This window comes from Artemia sp. Qi Xiang Cuo, chromosome 15, assembly GCF_049724085.1.
Source record: "Artemia sp. Qi Xiang Cuo chromosome 15, ASM4972408v1, whole genome shotgun sequence".
Lineage (NCBI taxonomy): Eukaryota > Metazoa > Arthropoda > Branchiopoda > Anostraca > Artemiidae > Artemia > Artemia sp. Qi Xiang Cuo.
In genome coordinates, this window is record NC_142808.1 from 21,539,232 (window position 1) to 21,566,124 (window position 26,893).

The window sequence follows — 26,893 nt, forward strand, 5'->3', positions numbered from 1 at the left end:
CTATCAGGAAATCCACAACACTGAACAAAATAGCTATCTAAAAATTTTTATTGGATGTGTTTGAGGAAAAGGTGGGCGAGAGAGGGGGCTAGTTGCCCTCAAATCACTTTCGACCATTAAAAAGGACACTAGACCTTTGACTCTCCAATCAAATGAGCCCTTTTTCAAGTTTCTACGATAAAGATCTCAATAAAATCTTATATGCCCCCAGGGCATAACTTATAACCCTTGCTCTGAAGACTGTGAGGGGAGTGTCCTACTCAAAGGTATAATTTCCTGAACTTTAACTGCGTGGAACAAAATGGCTATTTCAAAATTTTGATTGGATGTGTTTGGGGAAAAGGTTGGCGTGGAAGGGGTGTTAGTTGCATTTCAATTACTTTCGACTATTAAAAAGGGCACAAGCCATTTCAATTTCTAATCGAATGAGCATTTTTTGAAGTTTCTACGACAACGCTTTCTATAAAAATTATATATGCCCCCAGGGCATAAATTACAATCCTTGTTCTGAGGGCTGTGAGGGGGTTGTCATCCTCATAGACCTAATTTCCAGAACTTTAAACTACGTTGATCAAAATGGCTATCTCAAAATTTTGATTGGATGTGTTTGGGGAAAAGGTGGGCGTGAGATGGGGGTTAGTTACCGTCCTATCACTTTCAACTATTAAAAAGGGCACTAGCCCTTTGAATTTCCAATTGAATGAGCCTTTTTTGAAGTTTCTATGACAACGCATTCTATAAAAATCTTATATGCCCCCAGGGCATAACTTACAACCCTTGCCCCGAGTGTTGTGGGGGAGTGTCCTCCTCAAAAATATATTTTTTATGTTGAAATCAACTACGCTGAACAAAATGGCTATCTCAAAATTTTGATTGGATGTGTTTGGGGAAATGATGGGCGTGGGGGGGGGGGGCTAGTTGCACTCCAATCACTTTAGACGATTAAAAAGGGTACTAGCCCTTTGAATTTCCAATTGAATGAGACTTTCTTGAAGTTTCTACGACAACACCTTCTATAAAAAACCTTATATGCCCCCAGGGCATAACTTAAAACCCTTGCCCCTAAGTTTGTAGGGGAGTGTCCTCCTCAAAAGCATATTTTCTATCTGGAAATCAACTACGCTGAACAAAATGGTTATCTCAAAATTTTGATTGGATGTGTTTGGGGGAGTGATGGGCGGGGATAGGGGCTAGTTGCCCTCCAATCACTTTCGACTATTAAAACGGGCACTAGCCGTTTGAATTTCCAATCGAATGAGCCTTTTTTGAAGTTTCTATGACAACGCCTTCTAAAAAAACCTTATATGCCCCCAGGACATAACTTAAAACCCTTGCCCCGAGGGTTGTGGGGGAGTGTCCTCCTCAAAAAAGATATTTTCTATGTGGAAAAAACTACGTTGAACAAAATGGCTATCTCAAAATTTTGATTGGATGTGTTTGGGGGAATGCGGGGCTGGGGGGGGGGCTAGTTGCCCTCCACTCAATTTCTATTATTAAAATAGCCATTAGGCCTTTTAATTTACAATTGAATAAGCCTTTTTTGAAGTTTATACGACAACACCTTCTATAAAAACCTTATATTGCCCCAGGGAATAATTTACATCCCTTGCCTTGAGGGTTGTTGGGGAGTGTCCTACACAAAATGATGTTTTCTATGTGGAAGTACATTATATCGATGAAATCAACGAAATAACCTGTTTGAGGTGATGTGTGTTGAGGAAGGATGGGCGTGGGGGGGGGCTTGATGTCCTTCCAACACTTTCTGCCCTCAAAAATTACAATAGCCATTACAATTTGCAATCGAATCAGCCCTTTTCGAACTTTCTACGACTCAGTCGATACAAAGTGCCCAGGTATGGAGAAAAAAAAACACATTGTTCCCACATCGTTCTTTACTTAGGCAGCGCTAGCGCGCTGCCTATGATATCTAGATCCTAAAGTTTGGAATTCTCTGCCAGAGAGCATTCGGACGGCGGAGCCTTTTCGTTTATTTATAAGAGAAAAATGGAAAACTTTTTTGGGGTCTTGGTTCATAGATGTTTTTGTTTTTTTTCCTTTTCCTTTCTTTTTTTTCTTTTGCATATTTGTTTTTATTTTCATGATTAGAGATTGGTCATAATTTGTTTGTTTTGTTCGTTTGTTACATATGTGGACGCCCAGTATCAAGTGCTCTTGTGTCTTTGTTTGGGCAGCCTTTTGGATTAGTGTTATATGTTACATTATGTTGTAATTAAATGAATTAAACCGCACTGAAATTGGACTGAATCGAACTGGGATGTACCATTCAGCAAAAAAGATTATGTCCATATTTTTTTTGGTCTCGTATATGTGCTTAAATATGGAAAATGTTCTTCATTCATTGTCAAATTTTGTTCTTAAAAAATTATTTCGCACTCAGTAACAAACAATTTTCAAATTTCTTGGAGCTATCCTCATTTTTGTAGAATGCTACTGTGGATTGTAATATTTTCGAGAATTACTTGAGTTTAAGTTACAGTACCAAAGAGATCAAACTGAAACTTTTTTTAAATGGACCAAGGTCTATTAATACTTGAAAACCATCATTTCATAAGATCTGTATTCTGGTTGTTTCAAAATTATGCAAGTCTTAAAGGGCAGTATCAAATTTTCGTGGTGTTACCACGTTGAACTGTAAAAATGAACGAGTAGAGCTAATTAATTACATTTAAACGCTAAAAATTTGTTGATTACCAAATGCAACTACACCATCAATAGAAAACTACACCTTCTTAAGCTGTTTGATGTTTATTTTTTTAATTTAATTTTTAATGATCTTTCACCCACGCTTTTTTTTCAAATTTGCCACCTGCTATTACCAAAAATTGCTTAACCACGTACGGTCCTTCCTTTAATTAAAAACTAAATTCCCGGCTCTTCCCGGTTTTTAAGGACACACACAAACATTAAAAAAAAAAATTGAAATTAAAAAAATTGAAAAAAAACTTTAAAATATTCTAATAAGGTCAAACTATAGGAAAAAACAAGCAAAGTTGAAACAAAATTATAAATAGGTTAACGATTAAAAAAACAGTAAAATTACACACATGTATGCGGTCACAGGTATCTTCTCTTAGCAAAAATCTGTATTTCAGTAAACTTGGTTTTCGAGCAGTCCGTCATATTACTGATGGATGAACATTAATTTCAGATCAAATAGTGCGTTGTAATGAACCGTAAATAAGGAGCGACTTGACTTAATAGTAACCTAAAGTCTAAAAAACTGAATTTTTATATCAATTGATACAAAAAAAATTATTTTTATGCTAAATCCAAATATATAAGATTCATTAAGTTTAGTGTTACCCATCAAAAGCAACGAGCCAGAGAATCTTCGCCTAACTTTCGAAAAAGGGGGGGGATGCCCCCGAATAGCAAGAGAATCTGAATGAAAATCGTAGCATCAGATTCCGTGTATCCGAGATCCCTATTGTTTCAAGCTCCAAGCTGCAAAAATGTGGAATTTTGTATTTTTTACTATCTAGTATAGAGGGACGTTTCCGGGGGGGGGGGTGAACTTCCAAGGTGAAATAATACACAGAAGAATTTGCCCGACTTCCTAACTGAAGTTTTTTTTTTTATTTGTGTTAATTTCTCACTTTTATATGCGGAATTGTTTGGATTTGCCTAACCATGGGAGAAATTCTCAATGGGGGAATTTTCCGTGGGGAAATAGAATTTTCCACTGGAGGAGGGGCTTCTGGGTAAAATTTTCCACGGAGGGTATATTTCCGGCAGAATTTGAAAAAAGTCCGGAAATTAAATATAAAAGAAACATGATTTTCAATTGAAAATAATTAGCAACATTAAAACTTAACAAACAAAAATAATTCTGTATATGAGGAGGGCTGTTCCCTTCTCAATATCACAATCTTTATGCTAAAGTTTGAATTTTTGTCCGAATTCCTTAAGAACGACTCCTAAAACACAAGGGAATTTAATGAGAATAAGAAGCTTTTTCAAAAGCACTAAACAATTTAGTGAAAAGAGCGAGGGATTGAGGTGGGGGCAACCATCGTCATATACGGAGTAATTTCTATCTATTTAAGTTTTAATATTGCTCTTTACTTTCAGTTGAAAAAAACTTTTTTTTAAATTTAATTTAGTAGAAGAGACACAAGGCAGAAATTATTTGGCTATCTGTATAATGAATATTGTAACAGATATAAAGACTAAAAAGTACCTTGGAGCAATGCCAGGGCCAGATCTTAGTCATATATATGGGTAAAATCAAAACTCCGCAGGAGTACAACGCAAGTGTCCTGTACGATTAATAAGTCATGGCGGTTTTATCCAGAATCATAGCTAGGGTTTTCAGCGCCCGGGGACAATATAGGATCCCCCTATCATCACTATCGCAATATAAGTAGATCAGAGTATTAACCAAAAATGATAAGCCTCAGTGTGGTGCCCCCCCCCCAGAGGCTGTGCCCGGGGAGAACCTCCCCCCTTGTCCTCTAGCTATGCCAGTGGTTTTATGATCAGGTGCAATTATGATGGGGCTCAGGCATTATCTTTTATGAAAATGCTTTTGATTCAATAGATACATAGGGCTTTCTCAAAGTGGAGAACGTAAGATAAGCGCATCAAAGCAATAAGCGCTCTATTGCACTAATGAAGCATCATGAAGAATAAATATAGAGATTCTGATATAGACAACAGACAGTTCTGAGTAGTATCATGTTGCAAAGTAGAGAGTTGCGTCTCTTCTTCTTTGAATTATTTGAATAATGATGATGCATTTTGCATTTTGCATTTTGCATTTTGATGATACATTTTGATTTGTATTAAATCCTAGAAGAGGTTATCGACGTAGAGCTCACATGGGTAGGAAAGATTGTCTTCGGCTTAGATTATACAGTTGATCTTGGAATATATACAAAATCGGAAGCCTATTAGACAGAAAAGTAATCAAAACAAAAGAGAAAATTAAAAGTATTGGAAAAACAAAAATTAATAAAATTGCAAAACAATTGGTTTAGGTGTTTAGGTCACTTACGAATTAACATATACTAGACAATAAATCCCCATAGATTCTTTTGACCTTCTAAATTCTGAAAAGACCTTTTTGGGCATTTTCATTCAACTGCCTTTCTTTGACATTTCTTTTTTTTTTGAAGAGAATGGAAAAGTTCACCCCATAATATTTTGAAAAATATAGTTTTTACGCAGCCATATTTTCGCTACATAAAAAAATATAGCGAAAAACTGAACTATAACACCAGAACATGCAACAAATAAAGCAAAGTGGAAAAAACTAGTTTTGAGAAAGTCAATGATATCTCACGATCTGGCATAAGTTAGGCATTTTAAATGAGACTAAATATCTAGAATTCTAAAAAAAAATAGTTTCAAAAAGTAAATGTCACTACATGGTCTAAAGATTTGACGAAGTAACAGAATTTCCTATAGTTGAGGGGATGGAATATTTTTTCTTTTTTTCCATGAAATATCACACAGTGCATTTTGGATCATCACGGCCACGTCTTACCATGCTTTGTTTAATCATAAACGTAAAATAAAGTCACTTCGAGCAAAATTATAGTACCAAAAAAAGAATAAATAAAGCGAAGAGCAGGGACATAAAAATTCAATGAGAACTTACGATCTGCTACAGTTGTTAGGGGTTTTGGTCTTGTCTGATGTTGATTGGGTGATCCAGGGCGAAAATCCAAATCCAAAACAGCTGTTTTCATGACGGATTCAAGAGCCTTTCGGATAGATTTTGCGTGCTCCATTGGAGATACATCAAATGAATCGGGCGCCGAGTTTGTATGTTTTAAGGCAAAAAGTTTTTTTCTTCGTTCTGCTAATGATGGTCGCTTGCTAAAAAGGAAAATTAATTCTTAGTATGTCTTGTGCTATAGTAGCACTAAAAATACATAGATCCCATCCAAAATTACTATACAGTGTTAAAATTTTCCGAACTTGTTGCTAGAAAATTTCCAGTTGTGATGGTTCTTTTAGTCCTCTATTTCTGGTGGTGATAGAAAGTAGATTTGAAAGCCCCCGTTTTCATTATATGTTAAGTATTTGATACCGAAATACAGAGAGAAGGATATTTTAGGCGGGAAGATTCCTAAGGGTAAGCTTTCCAAAGGCAAGTTTTCCCCGAGGAGAGTTTTTTGTGTCGAGTTTCGAAAGGACACCACAATTTAAGTCTTCAAAACTTAAAAAGAACACTGAAACTTTCGATTTCCAATTGAATGAGCTTCATCCAAAGTTTAAATGACCACCCTTTCAATAATTAATTAAACAAACTTTTTCCACAAAATATGTTTTTCAAAGAAAAGTAAAGAACTCCATTAAACAAAAAAATTAGCAAAAATAAAATCAAATAATCTACCCAGCATGGAACTACCACAAATCACCATCGATAAATAAATGAAACCCGAACAGAAATAATAATAAATAACCGAGTCAAACACAAAACGAACAGAAATTAACATAAGTTGGGCACAAACCCCTATGCCTACCCAAGACCAGAACAAAATTTGCACTTCACTGAAAAAAATATAAATATTTTTACTTTTATAACTTTGATAAGTCAGATAATATTAACATTTTGATTACTAAATATCAGTATATGTATATTAAACTGACAATGAACATTCATTTGTATTTTTCAGTAAAGTACAAATTTTGTTCTGGCCTTGGGAAGGCATAGGGGTTTTGCGCCCAACTTATGTTAATTTCTGCTCGTTTTGAGTTTGACTCGGTTATTTATTGTAATTTCTGTTCGTTTTGGGTTTCATTTATTTATCGATGCTGATTTGTGGTAGTTTCACGCTCGGTAGATTATTTGATTTGATTTTTGGTCATTTTTGTTTAATGGAGTTCTTTACTTTTCTTTGAAAAACTTATTTTGTGGAAAAAGTTTTTTTAATTAATTTCTGTTTGTTTTATATTGACACAGTCTTTTCAGGGAAAAAGAAAATAATACTTTAAATCTTTTCGTTCTTTAAAGACTTGGCCTGCTATTTGTATGCTGGAGAAAAATTTTCAGCAATTTTTAACAACATACACCCTTTTAAAAATCTGGACACAAATAGTACTGTTTAATTTAGTTTCATACCTCCTCTAGTTGACCTGAAATGGAAAACTTGATACCATTCGCAAAAAAATCTGTTTACTTTCTTTGATAGCGTGGATACACTTACACTACTTTGATTTGGTTAAATTTTGAGAGCAGAAGTAACCCCGAAAGTTTGAAAATAATACCCTTAGTCATTCTTGGAAAAGTGCTGAGATGCCTTATTGGGAATTAGCATTATTCAAGTGCATTTTGATTTAAATAGTTTTTAAACATAATGGCCAAATGGGAGGGTGGGAGTGGAAGGGTGGTAGGGGACTAGCTGCCCTTCAATCTCTTTCGACTATTAAAAAGTGCATCAGACCTTTCTATTTTCAATTGAATAAGCCCTTTTCGAAGTTCCCACGACAACTCCTTCGATACGAAGTGCCCTTGTCTAAACAACAACAACAACAAAAAATAGTACATTACACCTACATCGATCTTTACTATAAATATGCCAAGCCTTCCAATCACTTTTGACTATTAAAAAGGGCACTAGGCCTTTCGATTTCCAATCGAATTATCCATTTTGGAAACGACAACGCTTTTTATTAACACCTTATATGCCCCCAGGGCATAAATTAAAACCCTTACGCTAAAGTTTTTAGGGTGGTATTCATCCTCTAAGACCTAATTTCCAGAACTTTCAACTACGTTAAGCAAAATGGCTATCTCAAAATTTTGATTGGATGTGTTTGGGGAAATGGTGGGCGTGAGAGGGGCGGTTGTCGGTCTCCAATCACTTTCAACTATTAATAATGGCCCTAGCCCTTTTAATTTCCAATCAAACGAGCCTTTTGAAGTATCTACGACAAAACTTTCAATGAAAATATTATATTCCCCCAGAGCATAACTTACAACCTTGCTCTGAGTGCTGGGGGTGGGATGTTATTCTCAAAAACCTAATTTACAGAACTTTCAACTACATTTAACGAACAGGCTATCTGAAAATTTTGATTGGATGTGTATGGAGTACTGGTGGGCGTCAGTGTGGGGTAAATTACCCTTCAATCCCTTTCGACTATTACAAAGGGCACTAGCCTTCTCAATTTCTAACTAAATGAGCCCCTTTTGAAGTTTTATGACAACTCTATCTATAAAAACCTTACATGCCCCCAGGGCAGAACTTACAGCCTTTGCCCTTGGGGCTCTGGGGTATTTGTCATCCTTAAATACATAATTTCCAGAACTTTCAACTACGTTGAACAAAATCGCTATGTCAAAGTTTTGGTTAGATGTTTTTGGGGAAAATTTGGGCGTGAGAGGGGCGTTAGTTGCCCTCCAATCACTTTCGACTATTAAAAAGGGCACTAGCCCTTTGAATTTCTAAGTGAATGAGCCTTCTTTGAAGTTTCTACGACAACACCTTCTATAAAAAACCTTATATACCCCCAGGGCATAAATTACAACCCTTGCCCTGAGGACTGTGGGGGACTGTCCTCCTCAAAAACTTAATTTGTATCTATAAATCAACTACGCTGAACAGACTGGCTATCTCAAAATTTTGATTGGATGTGTTTCGGGAAATGGTGGGCGTGGAAGGGGTGCTAGTCGCCTTCCTATTACTTTCGACTATTAAAAAGGGCACACGCCACTCCAATTTCCAATTGATTGAGCCCTTTTCGAAGTTTCTACGACAACTTCTTCGATACGAAGTGCCCTGCTCTAAAGGAAAAATTAATAAATTTTACATTGTGCCAACATCGTTCTTATATGCCCCTAGAGCGTAACTTAAAACCCTTGCCCTGAGGGCTGTGGGGGAGAATCCTCCTCAAAAACATGTTTTTCATTTGGAAATCAACAACGCTGACCAAAATGGCTATCTCAAAATTTTGATTGTATGTGTTTGGGGGAATGATGGGCATGGGGGGGGGCGGGGTCTAGTTGCCTTCCAATCACTTTCGGCTGTTAAAAAGGGCATTAGCCACTCCAATTTCCAATCGAATGAGCTCTGTTCGAAGTTTCTACGACAACTCCTTCGATACGAAGTGCCCTGGTACGGAAAAAAAATAAATAATATATTGTGCCAACATAGTTCTTTACTTAGGCAGAGCGATCGCGCTGCCTATGATTTTTACAACAACGTTCTTTATAAACGGCATATGCCCCCAGGGCATAATTTACAACCCTTGCCCTGAGGGCTCTGGGGGGGTTATCATCCATAAAGACCTAATTTCCAGAACTTTCAACTGCGTTCTCAAAATTTTGATTGGATGTGTTTGGGAAAATGGTGGGAGTGAGAGGGGCGCTAGTCACTATCCAATCACTTTCAACTATTAAAAAATTTACTAGCCCTTTCAATTTCCAATGGAATGAGCCCTTTTGAAGTTTCTACGACAACGCTTTCAAAAAAAAAAAACTTTATATGCCCCCAGGGCGCAACTTACAACCCTTGCCCAGAGGGCTGTGGGGGGAGGGATTGTCGTCCTTAAACATCTAATTTCCAAAACTTTCAACTACGTTGAATAAAATGGCTATCTGAAAATTTTGATTGGATGAGTTTGGGGAAGAGGTGGGCGTGAGAGGTGGGATAGTTGCCGTCAAATCACTTTCGACTATTAAAAAGGGCACTAGCCCTTTGAATTTCGAATTGAATGAGCCTTTTTTCAAGTTTCTACGACAAAGCTTCCAATAAAAACCTTATATGCCCCCATGTCATAACTTATAACCCTTGCCTTGAAGACTGTGGGGGAATGTCCTGCTCAAAGGTATAATTTCCTGAACTTTAAACGCCGTGGGACAAATTGGCTATCTCAAAATTTATATTGAATGTATTTGGGGAAATGGTGAACCTGGAAGGGGTGTTAGTTGCCTTCCAATCACTTTCGACTATTAAAAAGGGCACTAACCATTTCAATTTCCAATCGAATGAGCCCTTTTTGAAGTTTCTACGACAATGCGTACTATAAAAACCTCATGTACCCCCAGGCCAGAACTTACAACCCTTGCCCTGAGGGCTGTGGTGGAGTGTTCTCCTCTAAAATATATTTTTTATCTGGAAATCAACTACTCTGAACAAAGTGGCCATCTCAAAAATTTGATTGGATGTGTTTGGGGTAGTGATGCGCGTGGGGGAAGGGCTAGTTGCCCTCCAATCACTTTCAACTATTAAAAAGGGCAGTAGCCCTTTGGATTTCTAATCGAATGAGTCCTTTTTGAAGTTTCTACGACAACGCTTTCTATAAAAACCTTACATGCCCCAAGGGCATAACTTACAACCCTTGCCCTGACGGCTGTGGGGGAGTGTCCTCCTCTAAAACATAATTTCTATTAGGAAATCAACTACGCTGAACAAAATGGCTATCTTAAAATTTTGATTGGATGTGTTTGGGGAAATGGTAGGAGTGGAAGGGGTTTTAGCTGCCTTCCAATCACTTTCGACTATTAAAAGGCACAAGCCACTCCAATTTCCAATTGAACGAGTCCTTTTCGAAGTTTCTACGACATCTTCTTCGATAAGAAGTGCCCTGCTCTAAAGGAAGAAAATAATAAATAATACATTGTGCGAACATCGTTCGTATATGCCCTCAGGGCATAACTAAAAATCCTTTCCCCGAGGGTTGTGGGGGAGTGTTCTCCTCTACGCTGAACAAAATGACTATCTCAAAATTTTGATTGGATGTGTTTGGGGGAACGATGGACTTGGGGGGGGGGGAGGGGGGACTAGCTGTCCTCCAATCACTTTCGAGTACTAAAAAGGACACTAGCCACTCCAATTTCCAATCGAATAAGCCCTTTTCGAAGTTTCTACGACAACTCCTTCGATACGAAGTGCCCGGGTCCGGAAAAAAATAAATAAATAATAAATTGTGTCAACATCGTTCTTAACTTAGGCAGCGCTATTGCGCTGCCTATGATAAGGGCCGTTCTACCCGAGTGGACTGGTGCGCTGAATTTGGGATCGTTTGTCTGAGAGGGCGAGGGTAAAAATCCTAGTGTGCCCAATTATTTAGTTTGGAACGGAGGTCAGTGGCGTGATTCTGTAAGCTCAGCTAGAGTCGATCTAGCTCTAAATGGGTACCTGTACAAATCTGGGGAAGGTAAGCCGGAAGGGTGTGCGAAAGCACACCCTTCATGGTTGGCCCCCAACCCCCCATTGCACTTCCTGGCTGAAGGGCCAAGAAACGGAGATCAGTACCGCCGGTTAGGACTGTAAAGTCCAATGCGGTACTCTTTACCTATATACCTTTACCCTTTGAATAAAAACCTTATTCGTTAACAATGGGCAGCTACCATAATTTAAAGCCCTTGCCGCAAGGGCTGGGGAGAATTATTAAACCCCGAACCATATTTATTTAACCTACGGGCTATTTTGAACAAAATGGTTATCTCAAAATTTTGATCAGAAGTATTTGGGGGAAAGAGCGAGGTTGGCGGCTGGTTGCCCTCCTATCACTTTTGACTCTTAAAAAGGGAACTAGAACTGTCATTTTCAAATCGAATGAGTCTCCTCCGAAGTTTATACGGCCACTCCTCCCCAAAAAACCACATACGTTAACAACGGGCAACTTACATAAATTACATCCCTTGGCTTAGGACTGTGGGGTTCTTATCAACCCAGGAGGTATAGTTTTTCACCTTTAGACTAATTTGGAAAAAATGGCTATCTAAAAATTTTGATCGGATACATTTGGATAAAATATGGCATGGGGGGACTAGTTGCCCTCCTATCATATTTGATTCTTAAAAATGACACTATAACTTTCAATTTCCAATCGAATGAGCCTCCTCCAAAGTTTATGCGACCATCCATTCTATAAAACCTTATAAGCCCCGGGGCATAACTTAGAACCCTTTTTTCTGGGCTCTGGGGGGTTGTGTCAACCCTGGAGGCATTATTATATGGTCTTTGGATTATTTTGTGCAAAACTGCTATCTCAAAATTTCGATCGAATGCATTTGAGAAAAGAAATTTACAATTTCCAAAGAATTTTGGAAAAGGAGGACATGGGGGTGTAGTTGCCCTCTGATCACTTTTGACTCTTAAAAACGGAAATAAAACTTTCATTTGGGCAGAAAAGACACGGGGAGTGGGCAAGCTACCCTCCAATCACTTTTGACTCCTAAAAGAGAACTAGAAATTTCATTTTGGGAAAAGAAGGCGTCGGGGTTTAGTTACCCTCTGATTACTTTTGACTATTAAAGGGGAACTAGAGCTTTCAACTGTCAAATAATTTGGGAAAAAGAGGGCCTGGAGGGGGACAGTTGCCCTCCGATCACTTTTGAATCTTAAAAAGGGAAATAAAAATATTAATTTCCAATCAAATAAACCCCGTCCATGGTTTATACGGCCACCCCTTCCACAAAAACCCTTTATGCCCCTGGGGAATAACTTACAGCCCTTGCCGCCGGGATCTGTTGGGTTGTATCAAGCCTAGAGGCATTGCTATATAATCTTTGGATTATTTAAAAAAGAATGATTATTTCAAAATTTTGATCACTTTTTTAAAAGTCATTTTTAACTCTTAAAAAGGGCACTAGAACTTGCGATTTCTAATAGAATGAGCCCCCTCCAAAGTTTAAACGACTTTCTTGTCTATAAGAACCTCATATTTTACCAGTAGGAAACTAGTATTATTTATAGCCCTTGCCACAAAGGCTGGGGGGCGATTGTCAAATCCATAACCATAGTTATTTGACCTTCGGACCATTTTGAAAAAAAAACTATTTCAATTTTTTATGGGAAGGATTTGGGGGGACAGGGCAATGGGAAGGGCTGGTTTGCCCTCGAATCCCTTTTGAATCTTAAAAAGGGAACTGTAAATTTCGATTTCCAATTGAATGAGCCGCCTCCAAGGTTTGCACGACCACCCTTTCCATAAAAACCTTATTTGTTAGCAATGGGCAACTAGCATTATTTATACCCCTTCCACCAAAATCTGGGGGGACTATCAGATCCAGAAACACAGTTAATTGACCTTCGGACTATTTTGAAAAAAATGTTTTGATCGGAAGTATTTGGGGAGAAAGTGCAAGTGGGAGGGCTTTTAGACCTTCGATCACTTTTGACTCTTCAAAAAGGGAGCTAGAACTTTTGATTTCATGTCGACTAAGCCTGCGTCGAAGTTTCCACGACCACCCTTCCATTAAAACCTTATAAGTTAACAATAAGCAACTTGCGTAGCTTACAACCTTTGTCCTAGGGGCTGTAGGGGGTTTTGTCCACCCAGAAGGCATAGCTATTTCACTTCTGGACTATTTTGACCAAAATGGCTACCTCAAAATTTGATCGGATGCATTTGGGTAAAAGACGGTGTTAATGGGGGGGGGGGGAGGGACTAGTTATCTGAAACTACTTTTTCCTCTCCATAAGGACACTAGAACTTCCGATTTCCAATCAAATGAGCCCCCTCCGAAGTTTATACGACCACCCATTCCATAAATACTGTATTTGCCCCTGGGACATAAACCAGAACCCTTGCCCCTGGGCTCTAGGGGGGTGTCAACCCAGAAGGCATTGTTATATGATCTTTCGGCTATATTAAATAAAAAAACAAGTTTTTTAAACTGAAAGTAATGAGCGACATTAAAACTTAAAACAAACAGAAATTATTCCGTATATGAAAGGGGCTGTCCCCTCTTACACGCCTCGCTCTTTACGCTAAAGCTTTTTATTGTTTTAAAAAATAAAGTTGTGAGAAAGAGTCTAACTTTAGCGTAAAGAGCGAGGCGTTGAGGAGGGGCAGCCCCTTTCATATACGGATTAATCTCTGTTCGTTTTAAGTTTTAATGTCGCTCCTTACTCTCAGTTAAAGAAACTTGTTGTTTTTATTTAATTTCTGATCGTTTTTGAATTAATACAGGTTTTGATTTTGGCTCACCGTCTTTGAATAAGTAAACAACATTTTCATAAAAATTTTACTTTTCTTTTGCTAAATGGCTGTCTTTAAATTTGGTTCTGACGTAATTTACAAATTAACTTACGCAACGAACTTCTATATTCGTATATTTTTCTTCTGGCCAAAAATACAAAGTTGCAGATTTTTGCAGGTATGAGCTTGAAACCTATGTAATAGAGTTTTTTGATACGCTGAATCTGACGGTGTGATTTTCATTAAAATTCTTTCACTTGTAGGGGTTGTTTCCCCCTCTTTAAAAAATCAGGTGAATTTTCTCAGGCTCGTAAAATTGATGAGTAATACTCAACTTAATAAAATTCATATATTGAGAATCAGTATTATAAGCCCATTCTTTTGATACATTTATTGACATCAAAATTCCGTTTTTAACAGTTTCGATTACTATTGAGCCGTATCGCTTGTTTTTTTTTATTGTTTTTTAATTACGTATATGTTATTACTTATATGAGGGGGTTCTCCTCTTAGTCAATACCACGCTCTTTACGTTAAAAGTTAAAAATTTTTTTTAGTTCACAAACCCCTGAATCACAAAGGTCGTTTAATTAGAATAGATAGCTCTTTTGAAAGCACTAAAAAAACTGTTTTGAAAGCACTAAAAAAAGGGCGAGGTATTGGCTAGGGAGCAAACACCCTCATATACGTAATAATTTCTGTTCGTTTTAAGTCCTAATGTTACTTCTTACTTTCAGTTGAAAGTACTTGTTTTTTTTATTTAATTTCTGATCGTTTTTTAAATAATGCTTAGAAATCCGGCGCCCCCTTCATAGAAATGTCCTTTACCCCAAAAAAACCTCCTCCACGGAAAGATTCTCCCGAGTAACCCCTCCTGCCGCCCCCCCACCCACCAGAAAAAAATCCTTCCTGAAAATGTCTGTATACTTCCCAATAACCAATACAATATGTAAGCAATGGGCAAAGTTAGTAGGGACCTATCATGAGGTCCGAAAGGGACATAATTTATGCATGTTTTTATGGTTTTTCTCACTGAGAATGTTTTTTGATGGTTTTTCTCACTGTTTGATGGATGTCAACATAAGTTCAACAACATTGCTGAATGTAGACATCTGGTTATTGTTTGATGGTTATGTGTGTTGGTCAATTTATTTGTTGTTTTCTTGGATGTCAACATAAGTTCAACAACAACTTGGATGTAGACATCTGGTTATTGGATGTTTCTTGGATGGTTATGTGTGTTGGACAAGTTATTTGTTGTTTTCTTTGATGTCAATATAAGTTCACGACAACAATTGCTGGATTATCGAGTCTAACAGTACAGGGTCAATGACACCTCTTTCTATGTCAATTCATTTGTTGTTTGCAAATGTTATTGATCCGCCAACGGGACAAGATCACGTGTCTCTTTCTTATCCAATTAGGTAGTTACGTAAGGTTTCCCTTTACATCATAATTCGCCATTGAGATTTTATATATTACGGATATGCGTTGAGGCTAAATTATCATACAGTCTCAAGCCACCATGGATAGAGCATCTGATATTATTGACAAGGAAACTTTAGCTACATCTATTAATAATGTGAGTTCTGTTTAGTAATTTTCATTAGTTTATTTCCAAATAAAATCATTTTACATAGTCCCCCTCCAGAATATTCAAATTCAGGTATACCCCCCCCCAATAAAAACTCTACTATGTGTTGTTTATAGTCGATAGAAAGCGTAAAATACGCTCTTTTTTACCATGTAAACCCCCCTCCCCCTCCCCCGTTAACGATTTTAATTCTTTCACTGGAAATAATTATCTGTTTCGATAAATTCATGCTTTCTATATCCTAGCTAAATGTGTCAACTGACTTCTGTCAACCCTTAGCTATTAATCAAAAATTAAACAAGGTACCTTGTCACTGTTAAATTCTCTTGATGTCTCAAAGTTCATTTTGGATCTTTTTCGTTGAAATGCAAGAGTTAGATTATTTCAAAAGTGTTTTGTCGTGGTTTACTTTGTCACTGTTACATTCTCTTAATATTTCGAATTTCATTTTAGATTTTTGTTAGTTGAAATGTAAGAGTTGGAATATTTCAAAAGTGTTTTGTCGTGGTTTACCTTGTCACTATTACATCCTCTTGACTTTTCAAAGTTCATTTTGGATTTCTTTCGTTGAAATGTAAGAGTTGGAATATTTCAGTACTGTTTTGTAGTGGTTTACCTTGCCAATGTTGCATTCTCTTGATGTTTCAAATTTCATTTTGGATTTTTTTTTTCCTTGAAATGCCATAGTTGGAATATTTCAGAAGGGTTTGTTGTGGTTTACCTTGTTACTGTTACATTCTCTTGATGTTTCAAAGTTCATTTTTGATTTTTTTCGTTGAAATGCATGAGTTAGATTATTTCAAGTGTTTTGTCGTGGTTGACCTTGTCACTGTTACATTTTCTTGATGTTTCAAAGTTTGTTTTAGATTTTTTGCTGAAACGTTAGAGTTAGATTATTTTAGTAGTGCTTTATAGTGGCTTAGCTTGTCAATGTTACATTCTCTTGATGTTTCAAGGTTCTTTTTGGATTTTTTTCATTGAAATGCAAGAGTTGTATTATTTCAGTTGTGTTTTGTCATGGTTTATCTTAACAGTGTTACATTTTCTTGATTTTTCAGAGTTCATTTTGGATTTTTTTTTCGTTGAAATGCAAGAGTTGGAATATTTCAATAGTGTTTTCTCGTGATTTACCTTGTCACTGTTACATTCTCTTGATGACTCAAAGTTCATTTTGGATTTTTTCGTTGAAATGCAAGAGTTAGAATATTTCAGTAGTCTTTCGTCGTGGTTTAACTTGTCACTATTACATTCTCTTGATGTTTCAAAGTTCATTTTAGATTTTTTGTTGAAATGTAAGAGGTAGATTATTTCAGTAGTGTTTATTGTGGTTTACCTAGTCACTGTTATATTCTCATGATATTTCAAAGTTCATTTTAGATTTATTTTTTCGTTGAAATGTAAGAGTTGGAATATTTCAATAGTGTTTTGTCGTGGTTTACCTTGTCACTATTACATTCTCTTGATGTTTCAAAGTTCATTTTGAATTTCTTTCGTTGAAATGTAAGAGTTGGAATATTTCAGTAGTGTTTGTTGTGGTTTACCTAGTCACTGTTACACATTCTCTTGCTGTTTCAAAGTTCATTTTAGATTTTTTTTTTTGTTGAAATGTAAGAGTTGGAATATTTCAGTAGTGTTTTGTAGTGGTTTACCTTGTCACTGTTACATTCTCTTGATATTTCAAAGTTCATTTTAGATTTTCTTTTTTTGTTTGAAATGTAAGAGTTGGATTATTTCAGTAGTGTTTGTTGTGGTTTACCTTGTTACTGTTACATTCTCTTGATGTTTCAAAGTTCATTTTGATTTTTTTCGCTGAAATACAAGAGTTAGATTATTTCAGTAGTGTTTTGTCGTGGTTTACCTTATCACTGTTACATTCTCTTGATGAATCAAAGTTCATTTTAGATTTTTTTTTTGTTGAAATGTAAGAGTTTGATTATTTCAGTAGTGTTTTATAGTGGTTTACCATGTCACTCTTACATTCTCTTGATGTTTCAAAGTTCATTTTTGGATTTTTTTCGTTGAAATGTAAGAGTTGGATTATTTCAGTAGTGTTTTGTCGTGGTTTACCATTTCACTGTTACATTTTCTTGATTTTTCAGAGTTCATTTTAGATTTCTTTCGTTGAAATTCAAGAGTTGGAATATTTCAGTAGTGTTTTGTCGTGATTTACCTTGTCACTATTACATTCTCTTGATGTCTCAAAGTTCATTTTAGATTTTTTTCGTTGAAATGCAAGAGTTGGAATATTTCAGTAGTGTTTTGTTATGGTTTACCTTCTCACTGTTACATTCTCTTTATGTTTCAAAGTTCATTTTAGTTTTTTTTTTCATTGAAATGTAAGAGTTGGAATATTTCAATACTGTTTTTTCATGGTTTACCTTGTCACAGTTAAATTCTCTTGATTTTTCAAAGTTCATTTTGGATTTCTTTCATTCAAATGCAAGAGTTGGAATATTTCAGTAATGTTTTGTCGTGGTTTACCTTGTCACGTTTACATTCTCTTGATGTTTCAAGTTCATTTTGTATTTTTTTTTGTTGCAATGTAGGAGTTGGGATTTTTCAGTAGTGCTTTGTTGTGGTTTACCTTGTCACTGGTACACTCTCTTGATGTTTCAAAGCTAATTTTAGATCTTTTTCGGTGAAATGCAAGAGTTGGATTATTTCAGTAGTGTTTTCTCGTGGTTTACCATGTCAAAGTTACATTCTCATGATGTTTCAAAGTTCATTTTGAATCTTTTTCATTGAAATGCAAGAGTTGAAATATTTCAGTAGTGTTTCTTCATGGTTTACCATGTCACTATTACATTCTCATGATGTTTCGAAGCTCATTTTGGATTTCTTTCATTGAAATGTAAGAGTTGGAATATTTCAGTAGTGTTTGTTGTGGTTTACCAAATTAATGTTAAATTCTCTTGATGTTTCAAAGTTCATTTTTATTTTTTTTTTCGTTGAAGTGTAAGAGTTTGAATAATTTACTACTGTTTTCTCGTGGTTTACCTAGTTTCTTTTACTTTCTTTTGCCTTTCAAAATTTCATTTGGATTTTTTTTTGTTCAAATTGTCAGAATTAGAATATTTCAGAAGAGTTTATTGTGGTATGACTTAGTACTGCTACATTATTTGGATATTTCGAAGCTCATTTTGATTTTTTTTGCTGAAATGCAAGAGTTAGATTATTTCAGTAGTGTTTTGTCGTGGTTTACCTTGTCACTGTTGCATTCTCTGGATGATTCAAAGTTCATTTTAGACTTTTCTGTTGAAATGTAAGAGTTAGATTATTTCAATAGTGTTTTATAGTGGTTTACATTCTCACTCTTACATTCTCTTGATGTTTCAAAATTCATTTTGGATTTTTTTTTAGCTGAAAAGTAAGAGTTGGATCATTTGAGTAGTGTTTTGTCGTGGTTTATCATATCACTGTTACATTTTCTTGATTTTTCGGAGTTCATTTTAGATTTCTTTCTTTGAAATGCAAGAGTTAGAATATTTCAGTAGTGTTTTGTCATGGTTTACCTTCTCACTATTACATTCTCTTGATGTCTCAAAGTTCACTTTGGATTTTTTTTTTCGTTGAAATGCAAGAGTTGGAATATTTCAGTAGTGTTTTGTCATGGTTTACCTTCTCACTATTAGATTCTCTTTATGTTTCAAAGTTCATTTTAGTTTTTTTTCATTGAAATGTAAGAGTTAGAATATTTCAGTACTGTTTTGTCATATTTCAGTAGTGTCATATTTCAGTTGATTTTGTAGTTGTTTCGTCGTGGTTTAACTTGTCACTGTTACATTCTCTTGATGTTTCAAAGTTTATATTAGATTTTTTGTTGAAATGTAAGAGTTAGATTATTTCAGTAGTGCTTTATAGTGGTTTACCTTGTCACTCTTACATTCTCTTGATGTTTCAAAGTTCCTTTTGAATTTTTTTCGTTGAAATGCAACAGTTAGATTATTTCAGTAGTGTTTTGTAGTGGTTTACTTTATCACTGTTCCATTCTCTTGATGTTTCAAAGTTCATTTTAGATTTTTTTTTTGTTGAAATGCAAGGGTTAAATTATTTCAGTAGTGTTTTGTGGTGGTTTACCATGTCACTGTTATATTCTCTCGATGTTTCAAAGTTCATTTTAGATTTTTTTTTGTTGAAATGTAAGACTTGGAATATTTCAGTAGTGTTTTGTAGTGGTTTACCTTGTCACTGTTACATTCTCTTGATGTTTCAGAATTCATTTTAGAATTCTTTAGTTGAAATGCAAGAGTCTAAATATTTCAGTAGTGTTTATTGTGGTTTACCTAGTCACTGTTAAATTCTCATGATGTTTCAAAGTTCATTTTGAATCTTTTTCGTTGAAAAGCAAGAGTTGGAATATTTCAGTAGTGTTTCGTCATGGTTTACCATGGCACTGTTACATTCTCTTTATGTTTGAAAGTTCATTTTGGATTTTTTTCGTTGAAATGCAAGAGTTGGATTATTTCAGTAGTGTTTTCTCATGGTTTACCTTGTCACTGTTACATTCTCTTGACGTTTCAAATTTGATTCTGGATTTCTTTCATTCAAATGCAAGAGTTTGAATATTTCAGTAGTGTTTTGTCGTGGTTTACCTTGTCACGGTTACATTCTCTTGATGTTTCAAAGTTCATTTTGAATCTTTTTCGTTGAAATACAAGAGTTCGATTATTTCAGTAGTGTTCTGTAATGGTTTACCTTGTCACTCTTACATTCTCGTGATGTTTCAAAGTTCATTTTGGATCCTTTTCGTTGAAATGCAAGAGTTGGATTATTTCAGTAGTGTTTGTTGTGGTTTACCTTGTCACAGATACATTCTCTTGATGTTTCAAAGTTCATTTTTGATTTTTTTGCTGAAATGCAAGAGTTAGATTATTTCAGTAGTATTTTGTCGTGGCTTACTTTGTCACTGTTGCGTTCTCTTGATGTTTCAAAGTTCATTTTAGATTTTTTTTGTTGAAATGTAAGAGTTAGATTATTTCAATAGTGTTTTATAGTGGTTTACCTTGTCACTCTTACATTCTTTTGATGTTTCAAAATTCATTTTGGATTTTTTTTTTTCGTTGAAATGTAAGAGTTGGATTATTTCAGTGGTGTTTTGTCGTGGTTTATCATGTCACTGTTACATTTTTTAGATTTTTCGGAGTTCATTTTAGATTTCTTTCGTTGAAAAGCAAGAGTTGGAATATTTCAGTAGTGTTTTGTCGTGATTTACCATGTCAATGTTACATTATCTTGATGCCTGAAAGTTCATTTTGGATTTTTTTTCATTCAAAAGCAAGAGTTGGAATATTTCAGTAGTGTTTTGTTGTGGTTTACCTTGTCACGGTTACATTCTCTTGATGTTTCAAAGTTCATTTTAGTTGTTTTTCAATGAAATGTAAGAGTTAGAATATTTCAGTACTGTTTTGTCATGGTTTACCTTGTCACAGTTACATTCTTTTAATTTTCATTTAGGATTTCAGGATTCAAGGTTCATAGGTTCAAGGTTAGGATTTCAAAGTTCATTTAGGATTTCTTTCATTGAAATGCAAGAGTTGGATTATTTCAGTAGTGTTTTGTCGTGGTTTACCTTGTCACTGTTACATTCTCTTGATTTTTCAAAGTTCATTTCGGATTTCTTTCGTTATAATGTAAAAGTTGGAATATTTCAGTGGTGTTTGTTGTGGTTTACCTAGTCACTGTTACATTCTCTTGCTGTTTCAAAGTTCATTTTCGATTTTTTTTTGTTGAAATGTAAGAGTTGGAATATTTCAGTAGTGTTTTGTAGTGGTTTACCTTGTCACTGTTACATTCTCTTGATGTTTCAAAGTTAATTTTTAATTTTTTTGCTGAAATGCAAGAGTTAGATTATTTCAGTAGTGTTTTGTCGTGGTTTACCTTGTCACTGTTACATTTTCTTGATTTTTCAAAGTACATTTTAAACTTTTTTGTTGAAATGTAAGAGTTAGATTATTTCAATAGTGTATCATAGTGGTTTACCTTGTCACTCTTACATTCTCTTGATGTTTCAAAGTTTATTTTGGATTTTTTTCGTTGAAATGTAAGAGTTGGATTATTTCAGTAGTATTTTGTCGTGGTTTACCATGTCAGTGTTACATTTTCTTGATTTTTCGGAGTTCATTTTAGATTTCTTTCATTGAAATGCAAGAGTTAGAATATTTCAGTAGTGTTTTGTCGTGATTTACCTTGACATTGTTACATTCTCTTGATGCCTCAAAGTTCATTTTGGATTTTTTTCGTTGAAATGCAAGAGTTGGAATATTTCAGTAGTGTTTTGTCATGGTTTGCCTTCTCACTGTTACATTATCTTTATGTTTCAAAGTTCATCTTAGTTTTTTTTTCATTGAAATGTAAGAGTTGGAATATTTCAGTGCTGTTTTGTCATTGTTTACCTTGTAAGAGTTACATTCTCTTGATTTTTCAATGTTCATTTTGGATTTCTTTCATTGAAATGCAAGAGTTGGAATATTTCAGTATTGTTTTGTCGTGGTTTACCTTGTCACGGTTACATTCTTTTGATGTTTCAAAGTTCATTTTGGATTTTTTTTTTGTTGAAATGCAAGAGTTGTAATATTTCAGTAGTGTTTTGTCATGGTTTACCATGCCACTGGTACATTCTCTTGATGTTTTAAAGTTCATTTTGGATTTCTTTCGTTGAAATGTAAGAGTTAGAATATTTCAGTTATGTTTATTGTGGTGTGCCTAGTCACTGCTACATTATCATGATGTTCCAAAGTTCATTTTAGATTTTTAATTCCTTGAAATGTAAGTGTTGGAATATTTCAGTAGTGTTTGTTGTGGTTTACCTAGTCACTGTTAAATTATCTCGATGTTTCAAAGTTCATTTTGATTTTTTTGTTAAAATGCAAGAATTGGATTTTTCATAGTTCATTTTGGATTTTTTTCGTTGAAATGCAAGAGTTGGAATATTTCAGTACTGTTTTGTTGTGGTTTACCTTCTCACTGTTACATTCTCTTGATGTTTCAAAGTTAATTTTAAATTTTTTTTTCATTGAAATGTAAGAGTCGGAATATTTCAGTACTGTTTTGTCATGGTTTACCTTGTCACAGTTACATTGTCTTGATTTTTCAAAGTTAATTTTGGATTTCTTTCATTGAAATGAAAGAGTTGGAATATTTCAGTAGTGTTTTGTCGTGGTTTACTCTGTCACTGTTACATTTTCTTGATGTTTCAGAGTTCATTTTGGATTTTTTTGTTGAAATGTAGGAGTTGGAATATTTCAGTAGTGTTTTTTCATGGTTTACCTTGTCTCTGTTGCTTGATGTTTCAAAGTTCATTTCGGTTTTTTTTCTTGAAATGCAAGAGTTAGATTATTTCAGTAGTGTTTTGTCGTGGTTTACCTTGTCACTGTTACATTCTCTTGAAATAATCCAACTCTTGCATTTCAACGAAAAGGATCCAAAATGAACTTTGAAACACCAAGAGAATATAATGGTGACATGGTAAACCATGACAAAACACTACTGAAATATTCCAACTCTTGCATTTCAGCGAAAAAGATCCAAAAATTAACTTTGAAACATCAAGAGAATGTAACAGGGATATGGTAAACCACTAGAAAAAACTACTGAAATATTCCAACTCTTGGATTTCAACAAAAAAAAATCCAAAATGAACTTTGAAACATCAAGAGATTGTAACAGCGACATGGTAAACCACGAAAAAACACTACTGAAATAATCCAACTCTAACAGTTCAACGAAAAAATCCAAAATGAACTTTGAAACAACAAGAGAATGTAAGAGTGACAAGGTAAACCCCTATAAAAAACTACTGAAATAATCTAACTCTTATATTTTAACAAAAAAATCTAAAATGAACTTTGAAACATCAAGAGAATGTAACAGTGACAAGGTAAACCACGACGAAACACTACTGAAATAATCTAACTCTTGAATTTCAACGAAAAAACATCCAAAATGAATTTTGAAACATTAAGAGAATGTAACAGTAGCAAGGTAAACCACAAAAAACACTACTGAAATATTCCAACTTATACATTTCAACGAAATAAATCCAAAATGAACTTTGAAAAATCAAGAGAATGTAATAGTGACAAGGTAAACCACGACAAAACACTATTGAAATATTCCAACTCTTACATTTCAACGAAAAAAAAATCTAAAATGAACTTTGAAACATCAAGAGAATGTAACAGTGACAAGGTAAACCACTATTAAACACTACTGAAATAATCTATCTCTTACATTTCAACAAAAAAATCTAAAATGAACTTTGAAAAATCAAGAGAATGTAACAAAGACAAGGTAAACCACGACAAAACACTACTGAAATAATCTAACTCTTATATCTAAACAAAAAAACCTAAAATGAACTTTGAGACATCAAGAGAATGTAACAGTGACAAGGTAAACCGCAAAAAACACTACTGAAATATTCCAACTCTTACATTTCAACGAAATAAATCCAAAATGAACTTTGAAAAATCAAGAGAATGTAATAGTGACAAGGTAAACCACGACAAAACACTATTGAAATATTCCAACTCTTACATTTCAACGAAAAAATCTAAAATGAACTTTGAGACATCAAGAGAATGTAACAGTGACAAGGTAAACCGCGACAAAACCCAACTGAAATAATCTAACTCTTCCATTTCAACGAAAAAAAAATCAAAAATGAACTTTGAAACATCAAGAGAATGAAAAAGTGACAAGGTAAACCACGACGAAACACTACGGGGGGGGGGGTTACATGGTAAAAAAGAGCGTATTTTACGCTTTCTATCGACTATAAACAACGCATAGTGGAGTTTGTATTAGGAAGGGGGGGGTATACCTGAATTTGAATATATTGGAGGGGGACTATGTAAAATGATTTTATTTGGAAGTAAACTAAGAAAATTTACTAAACAGAACTCACATTATAAATCAATGTAGCCAAAGCTTCCTTGTCAATAATATCAGAGGCTGTATCCATGGTGGCTTGAGACTATATGATAATTTAACCTCAACGGATGTCCGTTATATACAAAATCTCAAGGGCGAATTGTGATGACCTTTTGTAACTCCCTGATTGGCTTAGAAAGAGACACGTGATATTATCCCGTTAGCGGATCAATAACATTTGGAAACAACAAATAAATTGACCTAGAAAGTGGTGTCATTGACCCTGTCCCGTTAGACTCGATAATCCAGCAATTGTTGTCGTGACCTTATGTTGACATCCAAGAAAACAACAAATAAATGTCCTTAAAAGAGGTGTCATTGACCCTGTCCCATTAGAGTCGATAATCCAGCAATTGTTGATGTGAACTTGTGTTGACATCCAAGAAAACAACAAATAAATTGTCCAACACACATAACCATCCAAGAAACATCCAATAACCAGATGTCTAAATCCAAGTTGTTGTTGAACTTATGTTGACATCCAAGAAAACAACAAATAAATTGACCAACACACATAACCATCAAACAATAACCAGATGTCTACATTCAGCAATGTTGTCGTGAACTTATGTTTACATCCATCAAACAGTGAGAAAAACCATCAAAAAACATTCTCAGTGAGCTAAAAAACCATAAAAACATGCATAAATTATGTCCCTTTTGGAACTCATGATAGGTCCCTATTTCTAAAGTTCATAACTTGCAGCCCTTCACCTGGGAACTGTGGGGGATTAAGTCATCCTTAAAGACATATTTATTAGATTTTCGACTATGCTGAACAAAATGGCAATCTCAAAATTTTAATTGGGTGACTTTGAGAAAAAATGAGCGTGGGAGGGGTTCTAGTTGCCCTCCATTAAAAAGAGCACTAGAACTTTTAATTTCCGTTCCAATGAGCCCTCCTACCATATTCTAGGACCACTGGGTCAATACGATTACCCCTGGGGAAAAGAAAAAAAAACAAACAAATAAACGCGCATCCGTGATCTTTCCTCTGGCAAAAAATAGAAAATTCCACATTTTTGTAGATAGGAGCTTGAAACCTTTACAGTAGGGTTCTCTGATACGCTGAATATGATGGTGTGATTTTCATTAAGGTTCTATATTTTTAGGGGGTCTTTCCCCCTTTTTCGAAAATCAGCCAAATTTTCTCAGGCACGTAACTTTTGATGGGTAAGATTAAGCTTGTTGAAACTTATATTTTTGAAATCAGAATTAAAATCTGATTCTTTTGATGTATGTATTGGTATCAAAATTCTTTTTTTTTAGAGTTTCGGTTGCCATTGAGCCGGGTCGCTCCTTACTTACAGTTCGTTACCACGAACTGTTTGAAATAACACTTCGAAAAGGGATAAATCCTTTTATTAGACAGTAAAAAAAAAACAATCAAAATATATTGGATATTTGGATTACATGTACAATAATCGTCATCGGAGATTTCTCCCTATTCGAACTGTTATTTATCGTCATGGAAAGGCAGTGTGGTCTTCTTTTAGTATTTCTACTGATGATGATCACTGTCCATGTGATTGAGATATCCTGTATATTTTTGACTTTTTATCACTGTCTAATAAAAATTTATCCCTGTTCGAATTGTTATTTATCCTTATGGAAAGGCAGTGTGATCTTCGATATCACCTAGATCTTTAGACTATTTTGAGCAAAATGGCTATCTCAAAATTTCGATCGGATGTATTTGGGGAAAAGAGTGCATGTGGGGGCTTGTTATCCCCTGATTACTTTTGACTCTCAAAAAGCAAATAAGACCTCTTAATTTCCAATCAAATGAACTTCCTTCAAATTTTATACGACTACCCATTCCATAAAAACCTTATATGCCCCCGGGGCATAACTTACAACCCTTTTCCTAGGCTCTGGGGGGTTGTGTCAACCTTGGAGGCCTTGTTATATGATATTTGAACTATTTTGAAAAAAATAGCCATCTCAAGATTTCAACCGAGTGCATTTGGGAAAAAGAGGATGTGGCATGGGGGCTTGTTGCCCACTGATCACTTTCGACTCTTCAAAAGGGTACTAGAGCCTACGATTTTCAACCGAATGAGCCTCCTCCGAGGTTTAAGCGACCTCCCCTTCCATAAAAACCTTAAAAGTTAATACTGGACAACTAGCATAAGATATAGCCCTTGAGTAGGGCCTATGTGGGAGTTAAATTTTAAAATTAAAAATTTTAATTTCCAATTGAAAGAGCTCCTTTCTAAATTTCTACAACGACTCCTTCTAGACAAAGTACCCTGATTAGAAAATAAATAAACAATACATTGTACCCACTTTCTTCTTTACTTAGGCAGCGCTTTTGCGTTGCCCATGACTCTATAGATTTTACTTTTGGCCTAGTGGCAACCCTGTGACTTCAGTGGGACTTCCAAAGAAGGGGATTTAAATGCTAATGATCTTAGTGAGATATTGCCTGATAAGTGTGATTAGAAGCAACTGCTCTAGATT

The 26,893-nt window shown here is 35.1% G+C and overlaps 1 protein-coding gene across 1 annotated transcript in view; it reads right to left on the reverse strand.

The window, feature by feature from the left end:
- Nucleotides 1-26,893, reverse strand: part of LOC148943445 (uncharacterized) — a 518,252-nt gene that overhangs the window by 418,417 nt on the left and 72,942 nt on the right. The window contains exon 4 of the mRNA XM_089101138.1: nucleotides 5,624-5,844. Within this exon, the coding sequence (XP_088957264.1) occupies nucleotides 5,624-5,844 (221 nt within the window). The remainder of the gene's footprint in view (nucleotides 1-5,623; nucleotides 5,845-26,893) is intronic.